The sequence below is a fragment of the Limulus polyphemus genome, unplaced genomic scaffold, assembly GCF_000517525.1.
Source record: "Limulus polyphemus unplaced genomic scaffold, Limulus_polyphemus-2.1.2 Scaffold534, whole genome shotgun sequence".
Classification (NCBI taxonomy): Eukaryota; Metazoa; Arthropoda; class Merostomata; order Xiphosura; family Limulidae; genus Limulus; species Limulus polyphemus.
The window spans coordinates 134,038-161,074 of NW_013666144.1; the positions used below are offsets into that span (position 1 = coordinate 134,038).

At 31.1% G+C, this 27,037-nt stretch overlaps 1 protein-coding gene across 3 annotated transcripts in view; it reads left to right on the plus strand.

Annotated features, from left to right (window-relative positions):
• Positions 1 to 6,647, plus strand: part of LOC106458929 (delta-1-pyrroline-5-carboxylate synthase-like) — a 65,195-nt gene extending 58,548 nt beyond the window's left edge. For all 3 annotated transcript variants that reach the window (XM_013918497.2, XM_022385305.1, XM_022385306.1), the window contains 4 exons: positions 2,135 to 2,256; positions 2,551 to 2,737; positions 4,406 to 4,501; positions 6,315 to 6,647. In XM_013918497.2, coding sequence (XP_013773951.1) covers positions 2,135 to 2,256; positions 2,551 to 2,737; positions 4,406 to 4,501; positions 6,315 to 6,544 — 635 coding nt within the window. In that variant the 3' untranslated portion in view covers positions 6,545 to 6,647. The remainder of the gene's footprint in view (positions 1 to 2,134; positions 2,257 to 2,550; positions 2,738 to 4,405; positions 4,502 to 6,314) is intronic.
• The last annotated feature ends 20,390 nt before the right edge of the window (positions 6,648 to 27,037 follow it).

Below are 27,037 nucleotides of genomic sequence, written 5' to 3' on the forward strand. Positions count from 1 at the left end.
ACCGCTGTGCCACTGGGGGAGGGGGGGGGGGCCCTAACTTTATCATTTTCAATTCTTGGGATTTTATGTTAATACTTTTGCCTTAATTTTTCGGTGTGATATTGATATTTGTCACCCCAACCAGCTCTTGGAACCGAATATCATGACAACATATAAAAGTGCGAAGCGTGTTCAACAGCATCAGTGCTCAAACCCTCGACTTTCTGTACTGCAGCCTGATACGCTAATAACTTCGCCACGCGCGATCTAATACGCACGGCCTTTAGTCGTTTTTTTTTTTTTTGTGTTGATAATTGAAATTATTTGTGCAAAGGAAAAGTGTTGTAATGATAACCTAAAATAAATATATCTGGTCTACAATTATTTAATAAATTGTCTAATCTGAATATACTCAGTCTCAATTCAACATATTCAAGTTTTGAGACCTACATATTGAAGATATAACTGCATGTACTCTAACTATGATGGTTTTTGCATTAATAATATATCTCTTTGCTTAAAAACAGACTAGAACTTATAATATACAACTCTGAATTTTTACTATATTTTGAAAAATGAAAACTAAGCGTGAAACTAAAGTGCGGTAACATAACTTTATACTCTTAATTATAACATTTTATGCTTTTTTTCTGCACTAAGAGGTGAAAGTTAAGGAAAAACTTGTTGAAAGAACATTTTCTTAGCTCTTTCAGGTTAAAACTTTAAATCTTTTCCCATGCGTACGCGAAACAAAGTTATACGAATATCATAAAAAGATCAACTTTGATCTTTTTTTTTCCTGGCAAAACGTTAGAGAACGAAATATTGGAAAACGTTTTCAGCGGTTCTGTTATAAAATCACGTTAGCATTATTCAAACCGCATTCAATATTGACTGCTTTGCAGTAGGTCATGCAATCATAATAAAACTCCTCCTTTGCAATGTATCATCCAGAGTATAAATAAAAACTCTTAAACTGAAAACACATATTTCTTATCTAGGCTTGTTTTAGAATTATTCATAAAAGTAAATTTTTTGTCGTGTAACAAAGAACTATAAATTTCACCATAACTTTGGGTTAGCATTTGTATTCGGATTTGATTTACACTAAGAAATCAGCGTATTTAGAAACTTTTATTGTTGGTTCGCGAAATTTTCTTTTGGAATATATACGTTAGCTATTGTCATTCTTTATGTTTTTTCGTATTTTATTATTGGTTTTGTTATATATATATATATATATATTGTTTGTGTACTATTTGGTATTAGTTATTCTGAAAAATTTAAGTTCTTCTATTGAAGTTTATCAGGAACAACTTAAGTATATCATGAAGTTTATCAGAAACAACTTAAGTATATCATGAAGGTCTTCTAAAAGTTGTCCTGTGAGAGAAACTTATTGTTTCATGAATATGGCCTATAGTGTTTACTAATGCCCCTTGAAGCTATCTTATGGAACATACTAATACCTCATGGAGTTAACTTAGTTCACTTAATAATGCCTTATAAAGTTCAGCTAGAGGATATGCCAGTGTCTCATGAAGGTACCTTAAAAGAAGACCATGTTTTACTCCCAGTGTTAACTGAGAAGATGTATTAATGCCCCATGATGTGAACTTAGTGGATTTGATTATACTCCATGAAGGTACCTAGGGCATATACTGATGAACAATAAATTCCGTATTAGTTGTTTGATAATGCATCATAAAAGTTACTAAGTGTATACTAATGTGTTCCATGAAGTTAATTTTTATGGTTTACTGGTATCCTTTAAAGTTAACCCTTCTAGAGAATATTTTGGTGTTCCGTGAATTTTATTTAGTAGATTTATTGGTGTACGATGAAGTAAGCTCAGAAAATATTTCTGTGTCCCATAAAATTATTCTAGGGGTATACTAATACTTATTTAAATTAATCTAAGAAATATATTTGTGTTTCACAAAATTACTGTTTACACTTAATCTATGACTTTAATATAATTATCACCGAAGTGCATTAAATATTTCCTGACCTCTTAGCTGTGAAAAAGTTTATTGGACGTTTTTCTAGTTTTGTTTATTTGTTCACGACAAAAGCTGCTTCGACTACATTGCTCTTCATTATTGATGTTTCTCTGTTCCTTTGACACAAGATACAACTCTTTTTTTTTTCATAGTTCGAGATTCTAAATGTGACTATCCCGCTGCAAGTAACTCCATGGAAACATTACTATTTCATAAGGATTTAGTGACTCAGAAGTTCTTTGAAGAAGTTTGCCAAACCTTAAAAAATGAAGGGGTAAGGACAAGAAATTATTATCTAATGATCAGGTTTGATATTGTTTCTTTCACCTATTTTTTTTTTGAAATTACATATCTTTCAAAACTTTTAAGATATTAATAATTTTCTGAAGACACGGTAACACCAATTACAAAACTTTAGTTTAATTCAAAATTCAGTATGGAATCTTGATACAGATTCATTAGTTTTTACTCATTCAATAAGCAGAATACTTTTGAACATGAGCGATTGAAGATACATAATGTTCTTTTATATATTTGTATTGTTTCTCTAGATCCCTTTTCATTTTAGGTAAAAATTTACTCTGGCCCACGACTTTTCAATCTATTAACTTTTGGTCCTCCCCTTGCCAAGTCAATGAAAATTGAGCATGGAGGACTGGCTTGTACCATAGAGGTAGTGGACAGTGTCCAGGATGCAATTGAACATATAAACATTTATGGAAGTGGACACACTGATGTTATTATTACTGAAGACAGTAAGTGTTTTTAGCACCTGATATTTTGGCCGTCAATTTTGCAAGGACAGATCGAAATGATTTTATGTTTAAACAAATTCAGGAGATTGCCATCTTGTAGAATATTTAACATATGTTTGTAATTAATATTTTTATTTATCTATGTAACACATGGCTATTGTTTTCATGTCTGCTTATGTTTTAGGTTTTAATATGAATGGTCTAGCTAGTGTTTTCTGCACGTACTTATGTCTTAATTTTCTAGTTTGTGTGTGCATTCTTTAGTTGGTAATATCTCCATATATATTTCAGTTTTAACCTGCTTATGTTGCATGATATTTCCTCTCTCTTTCTAGCTTGTTTTTGGGTTATATGAATACTGATTATTAATTATTTTGTATCTATATCTTTGTTATAATCTAAATCATTTCATGGATGTACATATTAACTAAAATTTGAGAGGTTCTGTTTTGTATTATTTCATCTGTAGTAAAAGTTGTCTTGAAAGGAAAGAAGAGTAATTGTAAGTAAATTAAGGGAGAAAATCATAAAAACTAGACCATTCACTCCCTGTCTTGTTCTATTTCTTTCTGCTTATTTAAATATCATGTGCTTATTACTAAATCGATATCTCTGTCTGAATATGAATATTTATATATATATACCAGATACGTTGTCTACCTTTGTTTATATTTATATATATACCAGATACGTTGTCTACCTTTGTTTATATTTATATATATACCAGATACGTTGTCTACCTTTGTTTATCTCTCGTCTTCCTTTTTGTTTCTGTTTTTTAATGCTACTTACTTTTTACTAACTTGCCTGTGTTAATGTAATCTTTATTTCAACTGATAATCTGTCTGCCTGGCTTCTCAAGTACGTGAGTATTCTTACCTAACTCTAGCATCTTATTTGTCTGTCTAAGAAGTAGGATGAGAGATAGTGTGAAAATTTAGATTATTTAAAAAAAAAACTTTCACGATGTCTATCTTTATGTACCTAATGTGCTTTGGTATGCTAACTGTCTACTTTAATTATCTGCATCTTTAACTCTCACTGACATATCTCGACTCTTTGTTTGTACAGAGTATAGCAAAAATAGAGGTCTACTACAAATCATACAGCATTCAATTAATATCTGACATTTAAAATTCACAAGTGTTCGAGATATTGGCCTTTCATACCGGACACTTTACGACGCGAGTACAAACCATTTCGGCCTTCTACTTTAAATTTAACACAAAATCTAAAATCACACAAAGTGCACAGTTTTGTTACATGCTATATATCTGCGTGTTGTAATTGTCCATTATGTTTCTTATATCTGGCCTCATCCGTCTATCTTAACCTTTTGTTGTCGTCTTATTCACCCTGGCTATTTCTGTTCCAATCAGTTTTATTTTTCAGTTGTCACGTTCCTTATTATCAGGTATCTCTGATCTGATAACCTACTTCTTTATTTATACTCCTTCTTTGTTAATGTATGTAAATTTTCTTACTTCGCCGAAACTACAGACAGTTTTAAATATACTGTTTGAACATTTTCGTAGCAGAACTTAGCTGTTAGTAAATATAAGAAATAACTATATCAACGCTTTTATATCTTGTATAGTACCAGATCAGCTAAATTTTTTAAAGAGTTTCAGACTGAGTTGGTTTATGTTTTCTTTCTTAATTTAACAGAGGAAGCAGCACAACATTTCATTCAGCAAGTAGAGAGTGTGTGGACGTTTAAAAACTGCAGCACTCGCTTTTCTGACGGATATGGTTTCGGTTTGGGTAAGGGAAAACACCTACTTAGGATTTGGTTAAGCCTACTAAACAACATTTAATATAATTTCTGATTTATTTATCGGCTGCCATTTGAAAAGAAATGTGTATAAATGTTTAGGTATACTAGTATCTCTACCTTTAACAACTGATTATTGAATTTCATGTTTCAATAACTTAGCTACTTTTGAATTGAATATATTTTCATTATTAATTATATGTAGATTAGCCATCATCAGCCTGGATGCTATTTAGTACAAATACTCAACTTCTGCATGAGCAGATGTCAGTCAGCATATGGGATAATGAGCTCCAACGATCAGAAACCCCGGATTTTAGAGTTATAAGTCCGTAGACTTACAGCTGTCCCACCGGGGGACCGCAGTTTTAAGTCAAAAATGTTTGTATATTTTTCGCATACAGGTGTGTTTTTGTTGAACTCTAAGAAAAGTATATAGCATATTGAGACAATGTAAACTTCAAAGTGTTTAGTGTGATTAGGTGCGTGTGATGCACCGAGTTCCTTGAAATAGCAACACATACGATATCATTTACTGGATAGAAGATCAGAGGGCGTGTGTTGTTGTGTTTATGCCAATAAGTAAATTATCTGTATTTTTCAACTGTTCGACGGTCGTAGTTATAATGGATAAACATCCACGGTATCAGTAACTTATTGCATGTCTAAATATTAGACATTTGGTATTGCTATTGGTTAAATATTTTAAAACTATAATATATTCGCACACCAGAATTTTGTTTAAACCCAAAACTGCCCTATCTGTGGTACGTTTACTGCAACGACCGAACCACGAGTTTTAGCATAAGAAGATGTCGAGGTTTCTGTTGAGCAACTGATGGAAGAAGTTTAAGAACTTAAATAATTATTAAATTAAAGTGGTATATGAATCTAAGCCTCAACTCTTAGTTTCAAGCTTACTTAACCTTGTAAGAAGTCCATGGGATTACAGAATAAAATATCTTAATACTCGACTGGCGTGCATTATAACTACTTTTCGTTTTAAGAACTCTAGTGTAGCTTGTACTGATATAATAATTACCCCTCGCCCGCCGGCTGGGGATATAATTTTCACCCCTATATGTGGGAGAACAGAATAGCTCAAAACGTGTTTATCTTGATGAGTGAACTAGAATGGGTGGTAACTGTCTGTTGTAAAAAAAAACACACAAATTTAGAGGACAACGTTTCGAAAGTCTGCCGTCTTTCTTTTTTTAGGTGTTTATCTTATTTTGATCAAATTTGGTAAAACGATTAAATGTCATCCAAAGATTAACTGTTTAACTTTTGATAAAGCCAAAGGTCAAGGTCATACTGAAGCTCAACCACATAACTGAAATTAAGTTCATCTGATTTTGATCATATTTGGAGAAAATTATCAATATTGGTGAATGTAGTTCAAAGTTGTAGGCTACACTGAAGGTCAATAACTTTCAATGGGGACAAACCTCCAATACAAATTGAGATAGAAAGAGGATTTTGGCACCTAGACCTACATTTCTTAGGGTAAGGAATTATTTAGTGTGTGTTTGAGGTAGGTTACTGGATATGAGGAACATTGCAAGGCAGGGGTAGCACTCTCGAAATGCCTTTCTTGTTCATATTAATTGATTCAACTGAACTCATTGTTTTTCTTCTACTGTATACGGAAGTAAATAACTTAGAAAATTATGTTTTTAATAATTGCTAACAACTAATGCTAATTTTTTTCACTAAATTATATGTTCTGTTTTGGTTTACTTGTATTACAAATATTCATAACTGCTTCATGACAAAATTAATTAATTTGATTTTGTCCACCAGGGTCAGATATCGGGATAAGTTCGGCCCAGATACATGCTAGAGGATCTGTGGGCCTTGAGGGACTCCTAACGACCAAATGGATACTAGAAGGTAGTGGAAATACTGTTAGTGACTTCACGGAAAGTGGGTCAATGATGTATCATCGCTATCCCTTGACAACTGAGACCGAAAATATTAACGTAATGAGTGATACTCCCAACGATTCCGATTCCGATCAGCCAATAAAATAGAAAATGGTTCATGTTTCAATGCATAGCAACCACCCATTAAAAGTAAATGGACTACTCAAATAATGGTTGTTGATTATTCATAAGTTTGTGAGGAATGCGTCTTTTATATCACAAAAAAAAGATGACACATTTATTGAAATTTGAATTTGTACATCTTTGAAATGACAAGAAATATATTTTATATAAATTCTCTTTGAACTTATGCACTTTTTAAAGAAATAAGGAATTGCTTAAAGAGATCCAAACTTTAGAAAACGAATGTATTTAAAGTTTTAGAAGAAATTATTTCATTAAAAGTAAAAGATATATATTTTTAAGTGAAAAGAAAGACACTTATTAAAATGTAAATATGTATATTTGAAAACTAAAAAATTTAGGGAAAATTAAGATTACATTTTTAAATGGAAATAATTAACCTCTTAAAATTTAAACTGACACCTTTTAAGTGACAGAATATGATTTTAATAAAGTCTATATTTTGAATGACAAAAGATGAGTTTTATAGATTCTTTCGAGAGACACGAAATAAATGTTCTAAAATCTTAACATAACCTTTGAATGCAAGAAACAAATATCAACATCTGCATCTACACATGTTAAATGGAAAAATAAACTTCATTAACATATAAAATTATATCTTTTAAGTGATTCAAATATCAACTTTTATAATAACCTGAGTTTTAAAATGACTTTGAGTATTAGTATACATTAAAGTAAATATATGGCTTAATTTCTTTATAGGTTAAAAGTTCATTATTACTAACTATTATTATAAATTCAATAATGAAATCTACTATTTTTCTTTAAAAAAAGGGATACTGATTTAAATAGAAGCCAATTCTAGAGTGCATATTTCAATCGTTCTTCAAATTAAGATATTCTTAGTGCCATGTATATTTTTTTAAACATAATTGGCTGTGTAAAGTTAAAATATTATTTATTTGTTTAACATCAAAATAAAAATGTATTTGTCTAATAATGGTCTTTACTGGCATGTTCGAATAATAGAAATAATGTGTATAATTATCCTAACAATCGTTCAAACTTCAGCATGTACAGTGATAGAATAAGGACAAATCACTTTATTTTACCTGGCTAAAACATCTGTTGTTAACATTTCAGAAAAATTGGGATCCATACAAATACCTCATATGATATATAAAACCAATTATCAGGTATTAGAACATATATATCATTTAAAACCAGCTACATATTTACAATATTGTGTATGGTGAGGGAGGCTAGATCGAGGATAATTAAAAGTCCATTAGGCAACCTCAACAACTGGTTTGTCTTTATTCGCCTAAATGAATTGTTCAAGTAATTAATAATGTTAACATTTTAATTAACAACTATCACCTTGTCTTAAAGGATTTTCTCGCTTACAAAGTCTACAAAAAAAATAAAAAAATTGGGCAGGCGAAGGAGGACAAGTGTTACTAGTGAGTGAAAACATTTAAGTAACCATATCTCATATATCTTTACATTTGCCTAAAGATATGTTTCCCTCACCAACTAAAATAACTATTATTAAGTTCATTTTTGACAACTGGTGTCATTCTAATCCCGATAATAAGCTGAAAGTGCTGAACAAGTATTCAGGCACCAGTCTTGACCTGTTAGGTGATATTATGTTTCAATGCAACAGTCTTCATGAACTTATACTGAATCTGATATGCTAACTTGGCTCACCCTTTATAAGTAAAACTTTTTGTTTCAGAAGAACCATATTTACTAAATTTTGGATGAATGAATAAACAACTCTTTCAAGAATCCTTAAACAGGATTTTGGCTTTATATGTTGGCTAGAATAGTGTTTATATATTTTGTAAACTTCCACAGTTCGGGTAAATTGAGTTCACCTTGCTTTTAATATTTATAACAAATTCAAGCGTAGCTGTTTTGTGTGTGTGGAAAGGCAGAGCGTGCTGATTTAGTGTCGATCCACATTACTTTACACAGGATGTCTATATATTTACTCAGATGGATAAGACTTTTCAACTCAACTCAAGAAAAATACTTCAACGATACGTAATGATTATCATTGTAAAAATTCAAAGAATAAAATGTAACTAATATTATGTAAAAACCACTGAAAATGCTTTAATTTATGAAACTTAAAGGAGCAAAATGATTCTTTTTTAAATAATCAAATATTCATCGTTTAAAATCGAGATATTAGCACGCCCTCTAGAAAATAAAATCCAAATTAAAAATACCCCACGTACTTTTGGTGAAATTATACTGTTGTGAACACGTTTTTTTTTCTTTTTCTTCTATTCTCTTTAGTATCATTGGATGCACAAGGTCGTGCTTTTTGCTTTTTTTTGTTTACGTAAAATAGTTAGTTATGTTGTTTGCTTTGTCTATTTACTTAAAAAAGTATGTCGCATGTTGTGTCATTGGTTTATGCATTCAGATGAATTGTTTATTTTTTAAAAATATGTTATATTCGTTGATTGATAGCTCTCTTATTAGACAGTACAATTATAAACTCTAAATTCTAAAATATGCGTTTTCACCTGAATAATCTTTATATCGCATTAAGAAATTATTTATAGTAATAGAAAAACAATAAGTAATATTACAGGTTTAAAAGTGGAATGTGTTTCGCCTGAAAGATTGTAACGGAGTTTCATTAATTTATTTTGAAAGTTGTTTGAAGGCGAAATCTCAGTCGTTCACCCAATCAAAACAGACGATAAGGTCCTTCAAAACCTTTCAGGAAAATAAATCGGTATCTCTAGAAATATAAAACATCGTCGAAGTATGAAATATTAATAATGGCAGTTGACAGAGTGTTTACTGTAAACATAACACGTATTTCATCGCATTTCCTCTTACGATTAAGGAGAACAGAAGTATTGGAATTTGAGGGTTGAATTATTTCTGTCTAGCACATCAGTTGGCTACCATCAACAAAATTACAGACTCTTCTCGCGACTACCAGCTCTCCTCATTGGAGAGGCATAACAAGAAGGAAGATAACGAATTCAGTCCATACATGTAGTTCGATATTACGTGTCAGAACATCACTAATTACGTTCCTCTTTATCAACTAGGAGATGTTGAGACTGAAATGATCTCGGATAATATGTATGTGTGTTTTCATTTCCTCGTTAATTCATTAGTTTCCGTAAAGTGTAGCAAGATGTATTGGCTTCAGATTTTAATTACAAGCTACACATTGATTTTACATACGTGAGATTTGTTGATTTTTTTTCTTTAGTTATGTGTGAAAGTTTCACCTCTAGAAATTTTAAATCAAGTCTTTAAATATCTACAAGTTCTGAAACCTCGGGTTTTGTTCAAAATAATTCATGTCTTGTAACACATAAAATAATGACGTTCTACCAAAGTACGAAAATGTAGGAGATTTATTTAACACAAAATAGTAAACACTAATAAAAGAATGCTTGATCATGACTTCATAAAAAAACAACTCAATCTCCAAATACAAACACCAATATCCAAAAATTAGAAAAAAAAGCAAAAGTGTTAATATTAGAATCATAAAATAGAGATAGCAATAACAGCGAATCAGGAGAAAAGAACCATAAGAGCCTGATTCAACACATTATTCACAATAGCAGTATTAGACAATTCCCAGAGAAATAATTCCAAATCACAAATAACACATCAAGTGAGCACTTCTAATAATATCTTTTAGAAAATAAACTATCTTACGTATCAGAATTTCATAGATATTTAATCTAACCCTTATCAGCTCTCTCTCTTTGGTTTAATGTTTAATGTACTCTAGGGTGCAGACGAGCTAGCGTTTAAGGAAAATAACTATCTGAATTAAACAAGGAAAGATAAATAAATAATAAATAAATTCAAGGCTAATAATAACAGACGTTGCTAACTCAAAACCTTTGTGGAGTTTTAGTCAGCTTATTCATGAAGTCGCCGGACCAAGAATAAATAGTTCGTTCATTAATAGACAGCAAAATAATTTATATAATTTTCACTGTTCCTTCTCACGTTAACTAATTGAAAATAACATAAATTCTATATTTATGTAATTTCTCTAAGGTGAGGAATATCCTAGCAGTGGAATATCTATTAGCGGTGACACAAATGAAAACCTGTCACGAAAGGTTATAAGCTACGCGAGATAAGTAGAAATGTATATGATTAGATATAGAGAACCACGGCATTGGTTCAGCTAAGCTAGAAGAGAAAATAACAAAAATCATCACAACCACGGACTCTTCTCAGAACCGAAAGGATGTAAAAACCTAGTGGTTTAAAGCAGAAAAATATCTAGGTTTTAGTATTTTCAGGGTCAAGGTTACGTTTGTTTTGTTTAACTAAATAAACACTTTCAACTCACCTAAAGCACACACTACACGTTTCAGACAAACACTGAAAGTATTATGTTTACATTCAAGTAACAAAATTAATATGTTACATCAGTTCAAAAACATAACGATAAAAAAAAACGGCCAAGCTAGAAAATAAGCAAAAGCACAAATAAATCAAAGCTGTAAAGTTCTGGAGTATCTAACTGGGCCAGGTATGCTTCTAAATGTTATTTTAGACAGTATATAGATTATTCTTTATATCTGTAGATATATGTTAGAATATTTCATTTAAAAACATTTATTTCACACAGCGGCGCTTTTTGACGGTACTAATAATATTTTATTGTTTATTTAGTTTTAAGGAATTAAAGTTACATGAAATTTAGTTCTTGACTAACGTCACCACCTGGTTACTAAAATAACATACACTTTACACCACCTGGTTACCAAATAACATACACTTTACACCACCTGGTTACTAAAATAACATACACTTTACTCCACCTGGTTACCAACATAACATACACTTTACACCACCTGGTTACTAACATAACGTACACTTTACACCACCTGGTTACTAACATAACGTACACTTTACACCACCTGGTTACCAACATAACATACACTTTACACCACCTGGTTACTAAAATAACGTATACTTTACACCACCTGGTTACCTAACATAACATACACTTTACACCACCTGGTTACCAACATAACATACACTTTACACCACCTGGTTACTAACATAACGTACACTTTACACCACCTGGTTACCAACATAACATACACTTTACACCACCTGGTTACCAACATAACATACCCTTTATACCACCTGGTTACTAACATAACGTACACTTTACACCACCTGGTTACCAACATAACATACACTTTACACCACCTGGTTACCAACATAACATACCCTTTATACCACCTGGTTACTAACATAACATACACTTTATACCACCTAGTCACTAACATAACGTACACTTTATACCACCTGGTTACTAAAATAACGTACACTTTATACCTCCTGGTTACTAAAATAACGTACACTTTATACCTCCTCGTTACTAAAATAACGTACACATTACACCACCTGGTTGCTAAAATAACGTATACTTTATACTACCTAGTCACTAAAATAACGTACACTTTATACCTCCTGGTTACTAAAATAACGTACACTTTATACCTCCTGGTTACTAAAATAACGTACACTTTATACCTCCTGGTTACTAAAATAACGTACACTTTATACTACCTAGTCACTAACATAACGTACACTTTATACCTTCTGGTTACTAAAATAACGTACACTTTATACCTCCTGGTTACTAAAATAACGTACACATTACACCACCTGGTTACTAAAATAACGTATACTTTACGCCACTTTGTAACTAACATAACGTACACATCTGCAGCGTTGACAATTCTTGTTTCTTAGAGTTGTTTATATAAATTAATATATTTAGATAGTGAGTTAATTATCTAGAAAAAGAACAATTTAATTTTGGAATCCAAGTTTGTTTTCTTTTTAAAAAAGTCTCTAACTTGTCTAAATTCTGTTTATATATGTCTGAATTACTCTGATCTTTCAGGATTTCGCCAAAGTCGCTTATTTATAACTATTTTTCAAATAAGTGGATATTACTTTTTGTAGCATTGTATTTGTATTTGCTTAAATGTTGAAATATTGCGTTTCAACTTACAAAGCATAACTTATGTAATAACTTTATTAAGAGCAAAAAAACAACATAAAAACACAATACTTTTATTTTGACCGTTTCTGGTGTTAATTTTTATAAACAAAATAATAGTTTACGTTATAAGCTGATTTATTAATACCTGCAAGCTGTTAATTTGTCTCCAGTAGGTCAGAGGTAAATTTGAGAGATTTGATCCCTGCAGTACCACTGGCACAGATAGCCCATGGTGCAGCTTTGCACTTAACAACAAACAAACAAATGTAAAATTGATGGATAAACCTTTCCTCCTGTTTGAATGAAATTTAGAGGAATCGCTTTATTCTAGTCTTTCCACCCGTTTTTAATCTCGAGAACGTTCAAATTATTTATGAATTTCTTCCGTCAATTCTATTTTTACAACTACAAAAAATAGTCATATATTTTTCTAATTTCATAAACTTAGAAAATGGAAAAGATAAGTTACCTTTCAAAGAGAAAAACGCGTAAGATTATCTTTAGAAACTAATTTGTTTGCAATAATAATAGCTTGAAAAGATTAAGATCATTCATATATATTTTTACTATTGTTTACGATGGAATTATGTATTAAAAATAATAAAATAAAAAAGCAGTGCCATTGGAGGTGAGTTCTATATTAGGAAGGATCGAGCATTTTGCCTTAAAGGAACTTCTAAAATATGATGGTATATGATTCTCGTATGTGAAAACGACGAAATATTTACTACACTATCCTTTGGTGTGTTTTAATTCTTAAATTTTATGTCATTAATTAGTATTTGAGAAGATTTACTGTACCATAGAACAATCTTCTTTGTGGTTCTCATTCATCAAACTACGTGTATTTCTAATTTCCGGTTTTAGAGGAATGTATATATAGCCGTATAAATACTTATATATAAGTATACCAGATTTTTCACATTTAAGAGAAATTAATCCATACTCATAAAGTACAGGTGCTTTAGGTGCTCTTGGCTTTGTTTATTTTGCATAATTATCTGTGCTAGCCGTCCTTAGTTTTGAATTGTTTGTGCACAACAGCACCCACCGCTAACTCTCACTGAGTTGAGTATAGGTGGAAATCTAAAGGGTTACGTCAATAGACGCTGATCTTAATGTGAAAGTTAATTGTCTAGAAGGATGAGCTTATTTATTGATGTTACCAGTAACCTTCTGGATTATGCACTGTTCGACTGATGAATCATATTTTACTTTTCCTAGCTAGCCATCTCGTGGGCTACTCTAATCTAATGGATGGATTTAACCTACACTTTCGTAATGCAACCACAGCCTCATAGTGCGGAAGTGTGATTTTACTTTTAGAAATAGGACATGACCCATAGCCCCTAGGAACGGCAGTCAGCACAATAACCACCAGGCTACTCACGGCCCTCGCGTGTCGGTATTGTCTTTTTTTAAAGTATGAGTTTTTTTTTTTTTAATTATAAATAATATATTTTGGGATCTTAGAAGTTTGGTGATATTAGAGATTTTTAAGTTTTTCTCCACATGTGGCACAAGAGAGCCAAATCAATTTTTGTTATTCCAGTTACATTTATTTTTATGTTTATAAACGCTTATACTCAATTTAGCAGCATAACTGTCAAGCTTAGCACTGAGCCACCCGTGGGACGCATCTGCTTTAAAGAAATAACTTACGGGGCTCAGTGGTTGTTATGAGAGCTTATACATTAAAAATCAGGGTTTGGTACCCGTGTTGGACACAGAGCAGATAACTCATTCTGGAGCTTTGCCCTTAAACACAAACACTATCCTCCATCCATGATCGCCCTAGTGAGTCAGTTGCATTTCAACTCAACATCATACATCTGGAAAGAGTACCAATTCCAGAAAGTTCTATAAAGAATAAACTGGTTAGCAATATGTGATAATGCATTGGTGCTTCGGATAAAACATAAATTTATTTAGGTAGCCTGAGAAGGTTTGATCAATGTTTTACATTGATTTTGAAATGAAAAACTCATCTTAGAGTTGTATATTCTATAGTATAGGGAAAGTTTCAATACGTTCTGAGTTTTTACAAGAATAACCTGTAAGTGAATCGAGTTGAATTGAAAAGTTAAAATTAACTATCGGTAATATTATATGACACTGTGGAATTATTTGGATAATATTATATGATGCTGTGGAATTGTTTGGACAATATTATAGCGTCATATATTATTATCCAAATAATTCCAGAACGTCATGTGGAATTATTTGGATAATATTATATGACGCTGTGGAATTGTTTGGACAATATTATATGACGTTCTGGAATTATTTGGATAATAATATATGACGCTGTGGAATTATTTGGATAATATTATATGACGCTCTGGAATTATTTGGATATTATATGACGTTCTGGAGGAATTAAAGGAAGACTTGCATTTCAAAGTTGTTCGCAGAAACAATAGACACTATCTGCTTTCAAAATATGCTCCTAGATTTTTGGTTAGAGCCTTGGCTACAAGGTAAGAGCTAACGTGATACAAAATATTATACGAACGAAGGACACAGAAGTTTAATTTTAATTTCAAGTCTCTCTAGAAGGTGAAAATAACTCGCCATATATATTTTGATAATTTAATAATCCACAGCATTGCTGATTGGATGTTTATATTACGTTTTTGTTTTACAGGAGAAAAATATTGTGAAGCGAAACAACACAATTAAATATGTGAAACACTTTTATTATTAAGTACGGTAGAGGAAAATGTATTCCTATATATGCTAAATATTTCTTTAAAAAACGTAAATTACATTTTTTATGGTTTAAGTTTGTCTGTAGTTATCTGTGTTCTGCCCGCCCCAGGGATCAAAATCAGGTTTCTAGAGTTGCAAGTCCGCAGACATATCGCTGTGCCACTTGGGGTTTATGGTTTAAGTCGTTATACGTAAAGCTAACTTTCATATTTTCGCATTCCTTTAAGCTGCAGGTCCATTATATTTTACAGTAATGCCGATCCTAAGCATCCTTTCCCCACCGATGGGTCAGCAGTAAGTTTACGGACTTACAACGTTGAAATCCGCGGGATTGATTCCTGGCCGTGGACAGATTGGATATAGCCTGTTGTTTAACTTTGTGCTAAACAATTACAACAAATAAACATAATAGATTTTGCTTCACGTCTTTGCATATAATTCACTAGTAAATATTAATTAAAATTATTACTTTAATGTTATATTCTTTAACACATTTTTAGTTAACCTTTGTTTCGTGGTGTCAAATTCAAAGTAAAAATAATTAAGGCAGCTTAAATCTTATTGCGTTTGTCAGAGAACTACATCAACAAGTTATTTGGCTTCTGTTTATCTCAGGTTCTCTTAGTGAATGCAATAATATCAAAATAAGTGGCATAAGATTATACTTACGAGGTTTCAGTAGTGATGCATAACTTCTTCTGGTGTAATTCAACAAGTTGGTATTGAATTGTAAACAATTATGACATTTTTAAAGTGGATGAATAATGTTTTAATGTATAAACTTTAAAGTGTATGTGCGTGTCTTCTTATAGCAAAGCTATTTGCTGTGTCCACCGAGGGGAATCGAACCCCTGATTTTAGCATTGTAAATCCGAAGACATACCACTGTCTTACCGGAGGACACGTTAGATTGTGTGGACCTATATGCATAATGTACATACTTATTAAAGCAAGACATATTGAAGATTGTGTGTTTCGTTATTATCACAAAAGTGCCTTTAGTTAACAAAGATTGGTTTGTTCTCAGCATGAAGCATGGCACATTCCTACAATGTTAAAAATCAGAAAGCTTATTTGATTTTGGCTATCGGTTCAGCCTACAAATATATATTTTAACATATTTATATGAGTTGTACCAAGAGGTGTAATTATGAGCGGAAATGAATTAACTCAAGAAACATATTTCAAAGAACTGTTTCAGGATCAGAAATATTCATCAAACAATATCCTTTGGCATTAAGGTGAACAAGATACAGCCATTAAATAGCCAGTTCTCTAATAAAAGTCTGAAACATCTTTAACACTTAAACAGTTGAATATCCTCTATCTGTTTCTGATAATCTAAATAATGTGTTAAAGGTTATAGCACTATTGTATGTTTTATGGCTTTCATGTGTTATATCTAATCTAAAATTACGCAGAATTAATTCAAAATCATACAAACGCTTTGTTGTAATTTTTGAAATACTTTGTTCTATAATTTGAAAACCAAAACAAAATAATATTCACTAAAATACTTAACGATGTCAAGGTAACGCACATCGACTTGAAAATTACTATGCAAGTATGTATATTGTTGTTTTTTTTTTCTGTTCCAAACACATCTCACATCTCTTTATGGATTTTATATTACAGAAGCACTCTAGCATGTGGAAATTTAGTAAGTTTTGCATTCTTAAAATACACATTCTTATTGGAAATTTGAAATATTTTCAAATTGTTTTTTTTTCTTTCTCAGATTTTTGTCAGTGTGCATAAATGTAGTGAAAGTGAGACGGACAAAACCTAAAAAAAACTTCCAAAGCTTTTTTTTCTAGTTAAAGTAATTTGGCAACTGGAGCCGAAATAGGCGTTATGATTGACTTTTATATGTTCTCGTTTGTTATCGTTAATAAAAGAATGATTGCTGTCTTTCTGGAGATACCATTAAATATATGGGTGCATACTTTATAATAACTATGAAGCTTTGTGTCATTCATATATCAAAATCTGTTAACCGGATAGTTGTGCATTTTTTATAAGTAAAATGTTCACCTAGCACAGAAATCATTTTAAACTCCAGCCTAGCAATATCGTTACAATGCAAAGATGAGGAATGCTGAAACTTAACATTAGTTTCATGCATCTTTTCCATAGTTGGCGCATAAAATCTGTTTCAAAAATTAACAGATAGAGAAAATCAAATAGATATTTCTCATTACAGGACATTGGCAGTAGAAGCAAATTGTTAATTATTAGTTAAAAGAAATGCAAACACTTTTTGTTAAACCAAAAATTATTTCTAGGAGTTTATTATTCATAATCATGTCTGTATATGTATTCAATCACAACAACTTAATTTCAAATAGAAAGCTCCAGTCAGAAGATTTTATGAAAAAGAACGTCATACATTCAATTTATTCTCATTATTTCTGTAGGTGTTGGAAATTTATTTGTTGCATATTTTGTAAGTACTTTAAAAATACAAAAGAATTGATTATATATATTTATACGGATGTATATCGAGATTTCTGTTTCCACGTTGTTATGTTTAGGAAAGATGAAATGTTCCAAAATGACAAATATCAAGTACTGTGTTTCCTTAATCCAATAAATTACAGCATTGGACGATTTTTCAAAATGTGGGTTACTCGCTCTTGGCCTATTTAACCACAGCATGCAATGCTTGATTCCTTGCAAACATAATTCACAAAATATAAGCCGAAAGGAAGATATATCTATCTATTCAAATTTCTAATGCGGTTCACCTAAGTTAATTTGTTGTTGATTTAGAAAAACTTCTACATAAATACACGAAGAGTGTCACATTGTTACTGGTCGTTAAGTAAAAATTATAACATTTTACCAGAAATTGAGCAACTAAGCAAAAGTTTAATATTATTTTATACCACATAAGATATTCATTGTAAAATTTATAGCTCTGAATTATAAAATATAAAAAAAAGATATTGAAAACTAACCTCCCTCTATGGGGAGTTATAAGTGGATAACTGAAACTTCGACCACTAAAAATATACCAGTTAAAATGTAAAGAAAAATATAATTGTGTTATAGTTAGCAATATCATTTATCTATGTATTAAATGTCAGGAGATGAATTATTCTTAACTGGAAATATAACAGCACAGCAAGAGAGCTGTAAGTAAAAACAAACTGAATTCACTTTTGTTTTTACTGGATCATATTGTAATATGTAATAAGTATATTTATTTAACTTTAACACAAGGCTTCTAGGCATTACAAGTTATACACTTAAATTGCACTGACAAGAGGGAAGCTTAGACGAGATGTTTTAATGTGTGATCTAGAACTCTACTTTTGCGCCCGAGTTTGTTTAAGCGGATTCACGATGTAAAGAAATATACAATTGAGCTATGGATTTTGTTCTAAAAGCAATTCTTAGATGATTTCTTAACTTTGTAATACATCACTAGACTACTATGAATCACGAACATAAGTTGAGAACCTCTAAAACTGTGATTAGAGATAAGCTTGAGAGCTTATAACACTAACATTTGGGACTCGATCCCAACGCAGGGTACAACACAAATAACCCATTTTCAGTTCTGTGTTTAATAACAAACAAACTAAATACATAATTGGAATAAGAACCTATAAATCCTTAACAAATGTGCATAAATTAAAGTATGTTTGAGATTTTGAGGAATGCATTTTATATCATGTAAATAACTCCATCACGTAAGTTTAACTTCATCCAAAGGTTGACAGCATTTGAAAGCCAAAACAATAAGATATGTAATCTTATTGTGGTGAAATAGTCATAGCAATGTTTAAGGTAATGTTCAGGCTTACTTTTCCTTTTTCTAATATTTGCCTTTTAATGCATTCTGTAATCTTGAAAAGAGCCCTTTGACTCTATACCCACTTCAGTACTCGCAGCTAATACATGCATCCAGATTTATATGTAATTGTATGATAATTTACAACTTTTTGTACTTATATTAAGGATACAAAGTGTTTTAAACGCCTCACACAACGATTACCACAAGCGTTGCTAAATACAACACAAGGATCGATATAAGTTTAATGATTAGAAGAGTTAAGAAATTTCTTGTTCTTGTTTTTACCCTTTTCGTCGTAATTATAAGTGTGCTTCATAGTAATGGAATGGTGGGGAAGATAGTTCATTAAACAAGTGGTAGAAGTAGCTAATAGAAAGATAATATTTCTAAAATTTAAACATGTATCCTGTCTTGAGAAATATTTTTCGTGACCGTGGAAAATGTAACACAAACAACTTTGTAGCAGTGTGGGTCGTACATTTATTGAATATTTCCAAAACTTTAAAAGATGAACCAAATAAACTTTAATAACATTTTCCCTCTAATTAAAAGGCATCGTAAACAACATTTTTTGATATCAGATATAGTTACTTTCCTACTAAATGTTTTTTATCTCAGATTTAGTCACGTTACTGCTAAGTGTCTTTTACCTCAAATTTAGTCACTTTCCTACTAACAGCTATGTCTAAATCATGGAGGTCTATGGCCTGGCTGTTTAGCCTATTGTATGCCTAAGGTGATGTCGGGTGAACAAATAAACTATATTTATTTTTCTATTTCTCTATACGTATTACGAAAGCTCTCGACAATATAGATTTATCATATGACTAGATGGCAGCTTAAGGTTGTGTAATGAAAATATATTTCTATATGTGATAATCATCACCGATATTTCCACGAAATTATAAAAAATAAAAACAGTTGTTAAAATGTTTGTTTGTTGAACAAGCGATGTTTACATTTGAAAATAATAGCTCATTGGATATTTAGTTTTTATTTTTACATCTTCCAGAAAACATGATAACATGTGATATTCTTTGATAGGGTTAACATATTTCAGTTGAAACAAATGACTGGTGCATCTGCAGGTTCTTTCGCCATTGAGTAAATTTGCGAAATAAAACCAGAAACGAACTTTAGTCTTAAATAAAAAACATTATAATTTTCATGATTTTATTCATAATAATTTATTATAGAGAACATTTTGGTACAGTTCTTAAATCAAAATATAGCTTGGCATTTATTTCTATTTCACATTTTACATTTATAATAAACTTGTAAAATAAACTTTGGCACGTTAGGGTATATTTGAGACTGACATATGAATCAAAATATTAATCAAACTAATAATTCTCACTATAGAAACAGTTTCTTTAAACACTCAATGTCGAATTCTTAACGAGGCAAAGTTATCAGTTACTCTACGATAGCTGACTGTCTTTTCAGTTAGGTTTTTTAAACACCGCTTTAATTTTAAAGTCGAAAATATAATACCTGTTACTAAGAAATATCTTATATTCACGAAGAAAACGCAAGCAGCAAAAAGTTGAAACAAGAAAAGTAAACATGTTAGTTTGAAATACATATCTTTGTTAAATGTTCAGCAACATATATCGAGAGTACGTTTAAATAGAATTGTAGTATCACCCAATCACGTGTGCATTTTGACCATCTTAATTAGATTATCCACACAGATTTTTACAATTGACACGTGTAAGTTTGAGAAAAAATGATGCTACTTACTAGGTCATTTAGATACATCGAGTTGTTTTCTCAACATATTCTATATGCTGCGTCATATATAAAAAAACTTAGCCAAATTAGTTTTATTTTCCCTAAATTCATCAGACTATGCAGGGAGTAATTTGCAATCAAAAAATGTTGGACTACATCTTATAGAAAAAAGATCATGTGCACAAGTAATAAATATCGTACTAAGCAGCTCAGGCTCGTCGAGTTTCATAATAAATCACTCGCTAACGAACGATAACACCGCTGGTAATGAAGAGCATGAAAATAGCATTAGTTGAATGACACACATGGCTGTTGCTCTTAACGTTCAAACATTTATTCAGTGAGATGGAAATTGTTAATACACGCGTATTCATAGATTGAAATATAAAGTAGCTATGAACGAGTAACCACGATGAAACTTACGAGCAAAACGGTTGTTTCTCAGAATGGACATAATATAAAATATTTTATATTTGGATCGCAAATTTGTCTTCTTGGTTTGATTGGTAGCGTTTGATAATTTTTAACTGACCGAGAACACGATCGAGTTCCGATTATGTAATAAATCCCAATAATAATGTCACATTTAGCTGCATTACCGTACCTCTTCAATATGTAATACAGCTCTGTATACTCTGTGTCGCGCTTAGCTGCACATGATGAATACATTGTAAATGAATTCATGTTACATTGAGCTGTACTAAAACGCGTGTTCAATTTGTAATAAAATTGTCATATTTAGATTATTAACATACATCTTGAAAGACACTGTAGAAGAATGAGCATCATCACTGAAAGAATTAACAATATCCTCGTACATCAAGGAACATTTGTAATGTTTCTTTAACCTACGTTTCACTTCACAGCTTTTTAGGAGAGGAAGTGTATAAGCTCAAACACAACAAATAATACAAGGTTTTAGATATCTTTAGCTTTGGGACATAGAACACACTATGCATGTTTGAGACTTGGCAAGCATCATTATAAATCATGATTTTGTTGTAATGTCTAGTTATATTCATTGCTGCAACATGTATTATTGGAATGACAAAAGACAAAAGTTATAATAAAAAATGCATAGAAACAAAAGAGCTTGTACATATAATGTGTGGTTGTTTGCGTATTTCTTTCCACAACTCTGATGCTACTTTATATATACACACACACATAAATACTTACACATATATATATTATATGTTCTTAACACACCCACTAAACATATTTAATGAAATAATACAGATAAAACGTGTTTTAAGCATATTTGTTCATATAGATTAGATAGCAATAAACGAATACATTTGAAAGATATGTGAATATCATAATTTACACATTACTTTTTATTGCGTTAAGAGAAGAAAATAACTTCAATATTTTTTGTTTTGTTTCTATGGCTTCAAAATAATAAAGTTTACGTTATAAGATAGGTGTGATATATTATAAGAGTTTCTTTATAAATGCTAACCTTTATCTCTGTTCATGTTCGGTTTCTTTTATTTCATGTTTCGTTTTGTACTTTCTGTCTTTGTCTGGTAATAGGTTTCTGTGTTTCCTGTTTGTATGAATAAAGTTCTATAGGATTCCTCTCTTTCAAATATAATTTGAACAATGAGTTAGAACGTTCTGCAATACATGCGTGAAAGAGGCAATCTGCTTTCCCATTATAGCTCTTATTGTAAGTGTCCATCACAGTTTCACTCCGGCAACGTTTTCTAGGCTTTGGTTTCTTTACATAAGATAAGTGTGCGAACAGCGGATAAAGTGTCTTTCACCACTGAAACCGAAGCGTTGCACAACTCTGATAGGTAGTGAAGTAGTGATACGTGAATTATTAAATTGACGTCTAAAAAGTTTTTCTAGACATACATTCATTGTTAGTTTCATGTTGAAGCGAACAGTGTTTGTAAACCAACGGAAGTGATTCTAAGAATCTACCTTGAACTATTCTTATACACAAAATGTCAGTGATATATATTAACCATGTTTTTGAGACAAGTTAGGTCAGTTTGTTTTCTTACCGTTAGTCTAGAGACAACAATAACTAAAACAGCAAAAACAACAACTATTATATTTCTAGCTGTTTAGTAGAGTTGTTTATTTGCGCTTTTTCAAAACTGAAAGTAACCATTATCAAATATGATTTTTAATAAAGGTCAATAAATGTTCCAAATAAATTATTTTGACTCGAAATAAGATATGAAATTTCTTGTATACCTTTTATCGAAAGTTACCGAGGGCGTAAAAACTACTACATCTAAAATAAAGAAGGAAGAGTTGGGAACGAGAGAATTGTTGGTTCTTAATTTGTTTAAATGACCTACAATCAAGGTTGTAATAGTTGATGTAGTAGCCGAAAGAAGAGTTATTTCCAAATCTGAGTTCTAGTTACAAACTATTTATCTGAGTTTATGATGTTTAGAAAGTTCAGAGATTGTACTGTTGGAGAAGTTGAGTTTAGTTAAAAGACGAGGACTTTGATAAACAAAGTAAACTACCATTTATAGCTTATATCTCTTGATTTGTAGTGAACGTGTGCGATAAGTGAAACAAATGCACTTTACATGTATATATGATTTTACCTTTTCTTAATATTACGTTTCTTCATTTGTTGTTATAAGAATACGTGTAGCAGAAATGAGGACCGTATTTGTTATTGAACACACAGCCTAAATAGACTTTAAAAGAAGAATTTTGCAAACATGTGAACTACATTTTTTGTTAAATGCAATGCCTAAACTAATTTTGAAAGAAATGAGGGGCAGCACTTTATATAAATAGATATTGCAACATTCTCGTGATTTTCAATGCTACGTGCCAGTCTCACACATAATTAGAACGCTCTATGTTCTAAACTTAAGGAACTTTATCCCCTGTCTTATCTTTTGTGTTTTGAGTTTGTATACGTCCCTGAAAAGCTATAAATAAAAAAAATTGGGTCATCAAATAAATATTCTGGAATTATGATTTTTTATATTCTATTTCACTCATGTTTTCTACACTCCAGCATTATATCAATTTGCGCCACATTTAGCTATATTATTACTAATGGAGAACAAATCTGAGTGAACCGCTGAAAAAGTTGGTCCTGTTCTTTGTTATGAGCATTGGAGAAATTAGCCAATTCTTATTTGTGTTTCAAAAATATTTTAAATTAATTATAATTCTATGTATGTACTTCCTAGAGTATTACTATTTGTGAAATCTAATGCATTTTAAGGTAGTAAATATTGAGTATGAAGGGGTATGGTTGATAAAACTCTGACAGGTGTATTTTGAACAAGTCTTGAATACTGTGTAGACGAACGTGTACACTATTTAGCAGCTTTAGTACAAATACTAAATGCACAATGAAGTAATAAAACAGGATAATGTTAACTTTTCCAAGATGTTTTAGTTAAAACCAATATATTTATAACTAATTGTCTTATCTTAACATGTACTGTTTTAGTATCTTTACTACAAGTACTGAATGCACACTAGACTAACTTCAGCCACAGTTAGTTGCATTAATACATATCTCAAGGATAATAATATAGTCTAATTTAAATTTTGTTCTATTAAAACAAGCTTTACATGCATATCTTAAGAACGCAAAACAAAGCTTGTTTGACAAAAGTGAGTTATTTATGTTGCTATTTTTACGTCTCTGAGAAAGGGTTGTTAGTTTTTATCACTGTTACACCGAAGAAAGGTTAACTCATATTATCAAATCATGCTAAGACAGCTAAAATAAGATGAACTAGAATTATCAAGAGGCATTGATATAGATCAAAAGAGTTAACATAAATTGCCAGTTAATATTGTTATAGCTTAGCTATGTAAAATATTATCTAAACTGGTAGATTAATCTGATAAGTGAAAAGTGTTAATTTTAGTCGCCAGATAATTCACCTGCTTTTGGTGTGGAAAACAATACTGACATGATAGTTCTGTTAGGTTGAAAGATTTTGCATCTTTATTTAGAATTAACAGCATTTTTAATGAATTAACTATGATACCACGATTATTGTTTAAAATAAGCTTCCACGTGTTCATTTCTATAAGGTACTAACTTACCATCCATTTCAGTCTGAACTTCAAACCACCAAATAAATGGAAGAAGGAACGCGAACAAAATAGACCTAACATCTATTCTAAAGTGCTTATCTTTAAAATGCTATTACAGCATTCCCTGGATATTTTATCATTGTTTGATTGGAAATGACTAGTTGTATTGACAAAATATACAGAAATATACATACACACACATATATATATATATATATAAATATAAACATACATATATTTACATTACTACAAAACATCACACTAATCTGTTAAAACTCACCAACAAGGCACAATAAATACCGTTTAAATACATTAAATATATAAACATACATATATTTACATTACTACAAAACATCACACTAATCTGTTGAAATTCACCAACAAGGCACAATAAATACCGTTTAAATACATTAAATATATAAACATACATATATTTACATTACTACAAAACATCACACTAATCTGTTGAAATTCACCAACAAGGCACAATAAATACCGTTTAAATACATTAAATAGAAATATACATTTCAGCACAACGTTATCTAATATAATTATTTTACTTAACAGCGACTTTGTTATTAATACTCTTGTTGACCAAAATGAAGGGTTTGGATATAAGACAGCAGTGATTAAGTGAGCAATATACTAAACGTTTCTGTAAATAAAAGATGTATGACACACATTGCCTAGAGTTAACCTAAGAATAGAATAAAAAAAATATTTTCGTCCTTATTGAAATTTCCTAAGATACGAACGTAATTATTATCTCGCAAACGAAACGTTAGTTTCACTTTCACGTTTTCTGTGATTCACGTTGAAAAACTACCCTATGGTTTAGTGCTGACCTTTCCATGTGAAACGAAACGTTAGTTTCACTTCCACGTTTTCTGTGATTCACGTTGAAAAACTACCCTATGGTTTAGTGCTGACCTTTCCATGTGAAACGAAACGTTAGTTTCACTTCCACGTTTTCCTTGATTCACGTTGAAAAACTACCCTATGGTTTAGTGCTGACTTTTCCATGTGAAACGAAACGTTAGTTTCACTTCCACGTTTTCCTTGATTCACGTTGAAAAACTACCCTATGGTTTAGTGCTTACCTTTCCATGTGAAACGAAACGTTAGTTTCACTTCCACGTTTTCTGTGATTCACGTTGAAAAACTACACTATGGTTTAGAGCTGACCTGTCCATGTGAGTTTCATCTGTGAGAATACAATAATAAGAAAAATGTTGTCTTTACGCAGTTCTTTAGTTTCAATATGTCAAAAGAAAGATGTCAATTCATAAACAAATGTTATCCTTGTTTGATATCCTTGTTATCCTTGCTTGGCTATTAAGCTGGAGTTTTTCTTCCATGATTGCATGGGTTCAAAGCTCTGTAAATTAGTTGAATTTATAGTCATAGCTCTCAATTCCAAGAAAACAAGCTAGAGAAAAAGCTGTCTGTACTGAAGTCATGAAAACTATATCCGACTTCCGGTAGCGTTCAATAAAATAATTTGGTCAAAATATGAGCGATATTCAGATAATTATATCCACAAACGTACAATATTAACAATTACATACTTTCCGCAGAGTCTTGAGATACAAATGTTTGATTTCAAAAATGTATATATCAGTAGCTTATTCGCATGCTTATGAGATACCTGATTTTAGACAGTTCCATGCGAAATCTAATGTTTCTTTATTCGTCAAGATATTTATAAACAACAAATCAACGAATTCTTCAGTCACATTTCTCACTCCTGTATCTGATTTCAGATAGATTTATACTAAGTGCAGATATATTTATTTAATACATTTTCAAGCACGTGACTTTATGATATCAACTCGCAAACATTCCTTATACAGGGTGTATGATTGCAATAAAATCAATATTTAAGCTCAAGTTACTATATTATTACGAAAAAAAATTACACGAAACAATATATTACTAGAAACATCACCTTAGGTAGATTGGGTAATGATTATTTGATTATTTCCCCAACACATCTCTACAGAATTAGTCAAAAGAACGTGGCATATTTGTATACTTAATGATACCTGTTTGGAGTACAGAAGGAACGAATAATCTTTGAACGATATATTCTTGCACGTGAATTTTATTTCAGCTAATACAGAACAGTTTGTTTGTTTGAAGTTAAGCACAAAGCTACACAGTGGGCTATCTGTGCTCTGCCCAC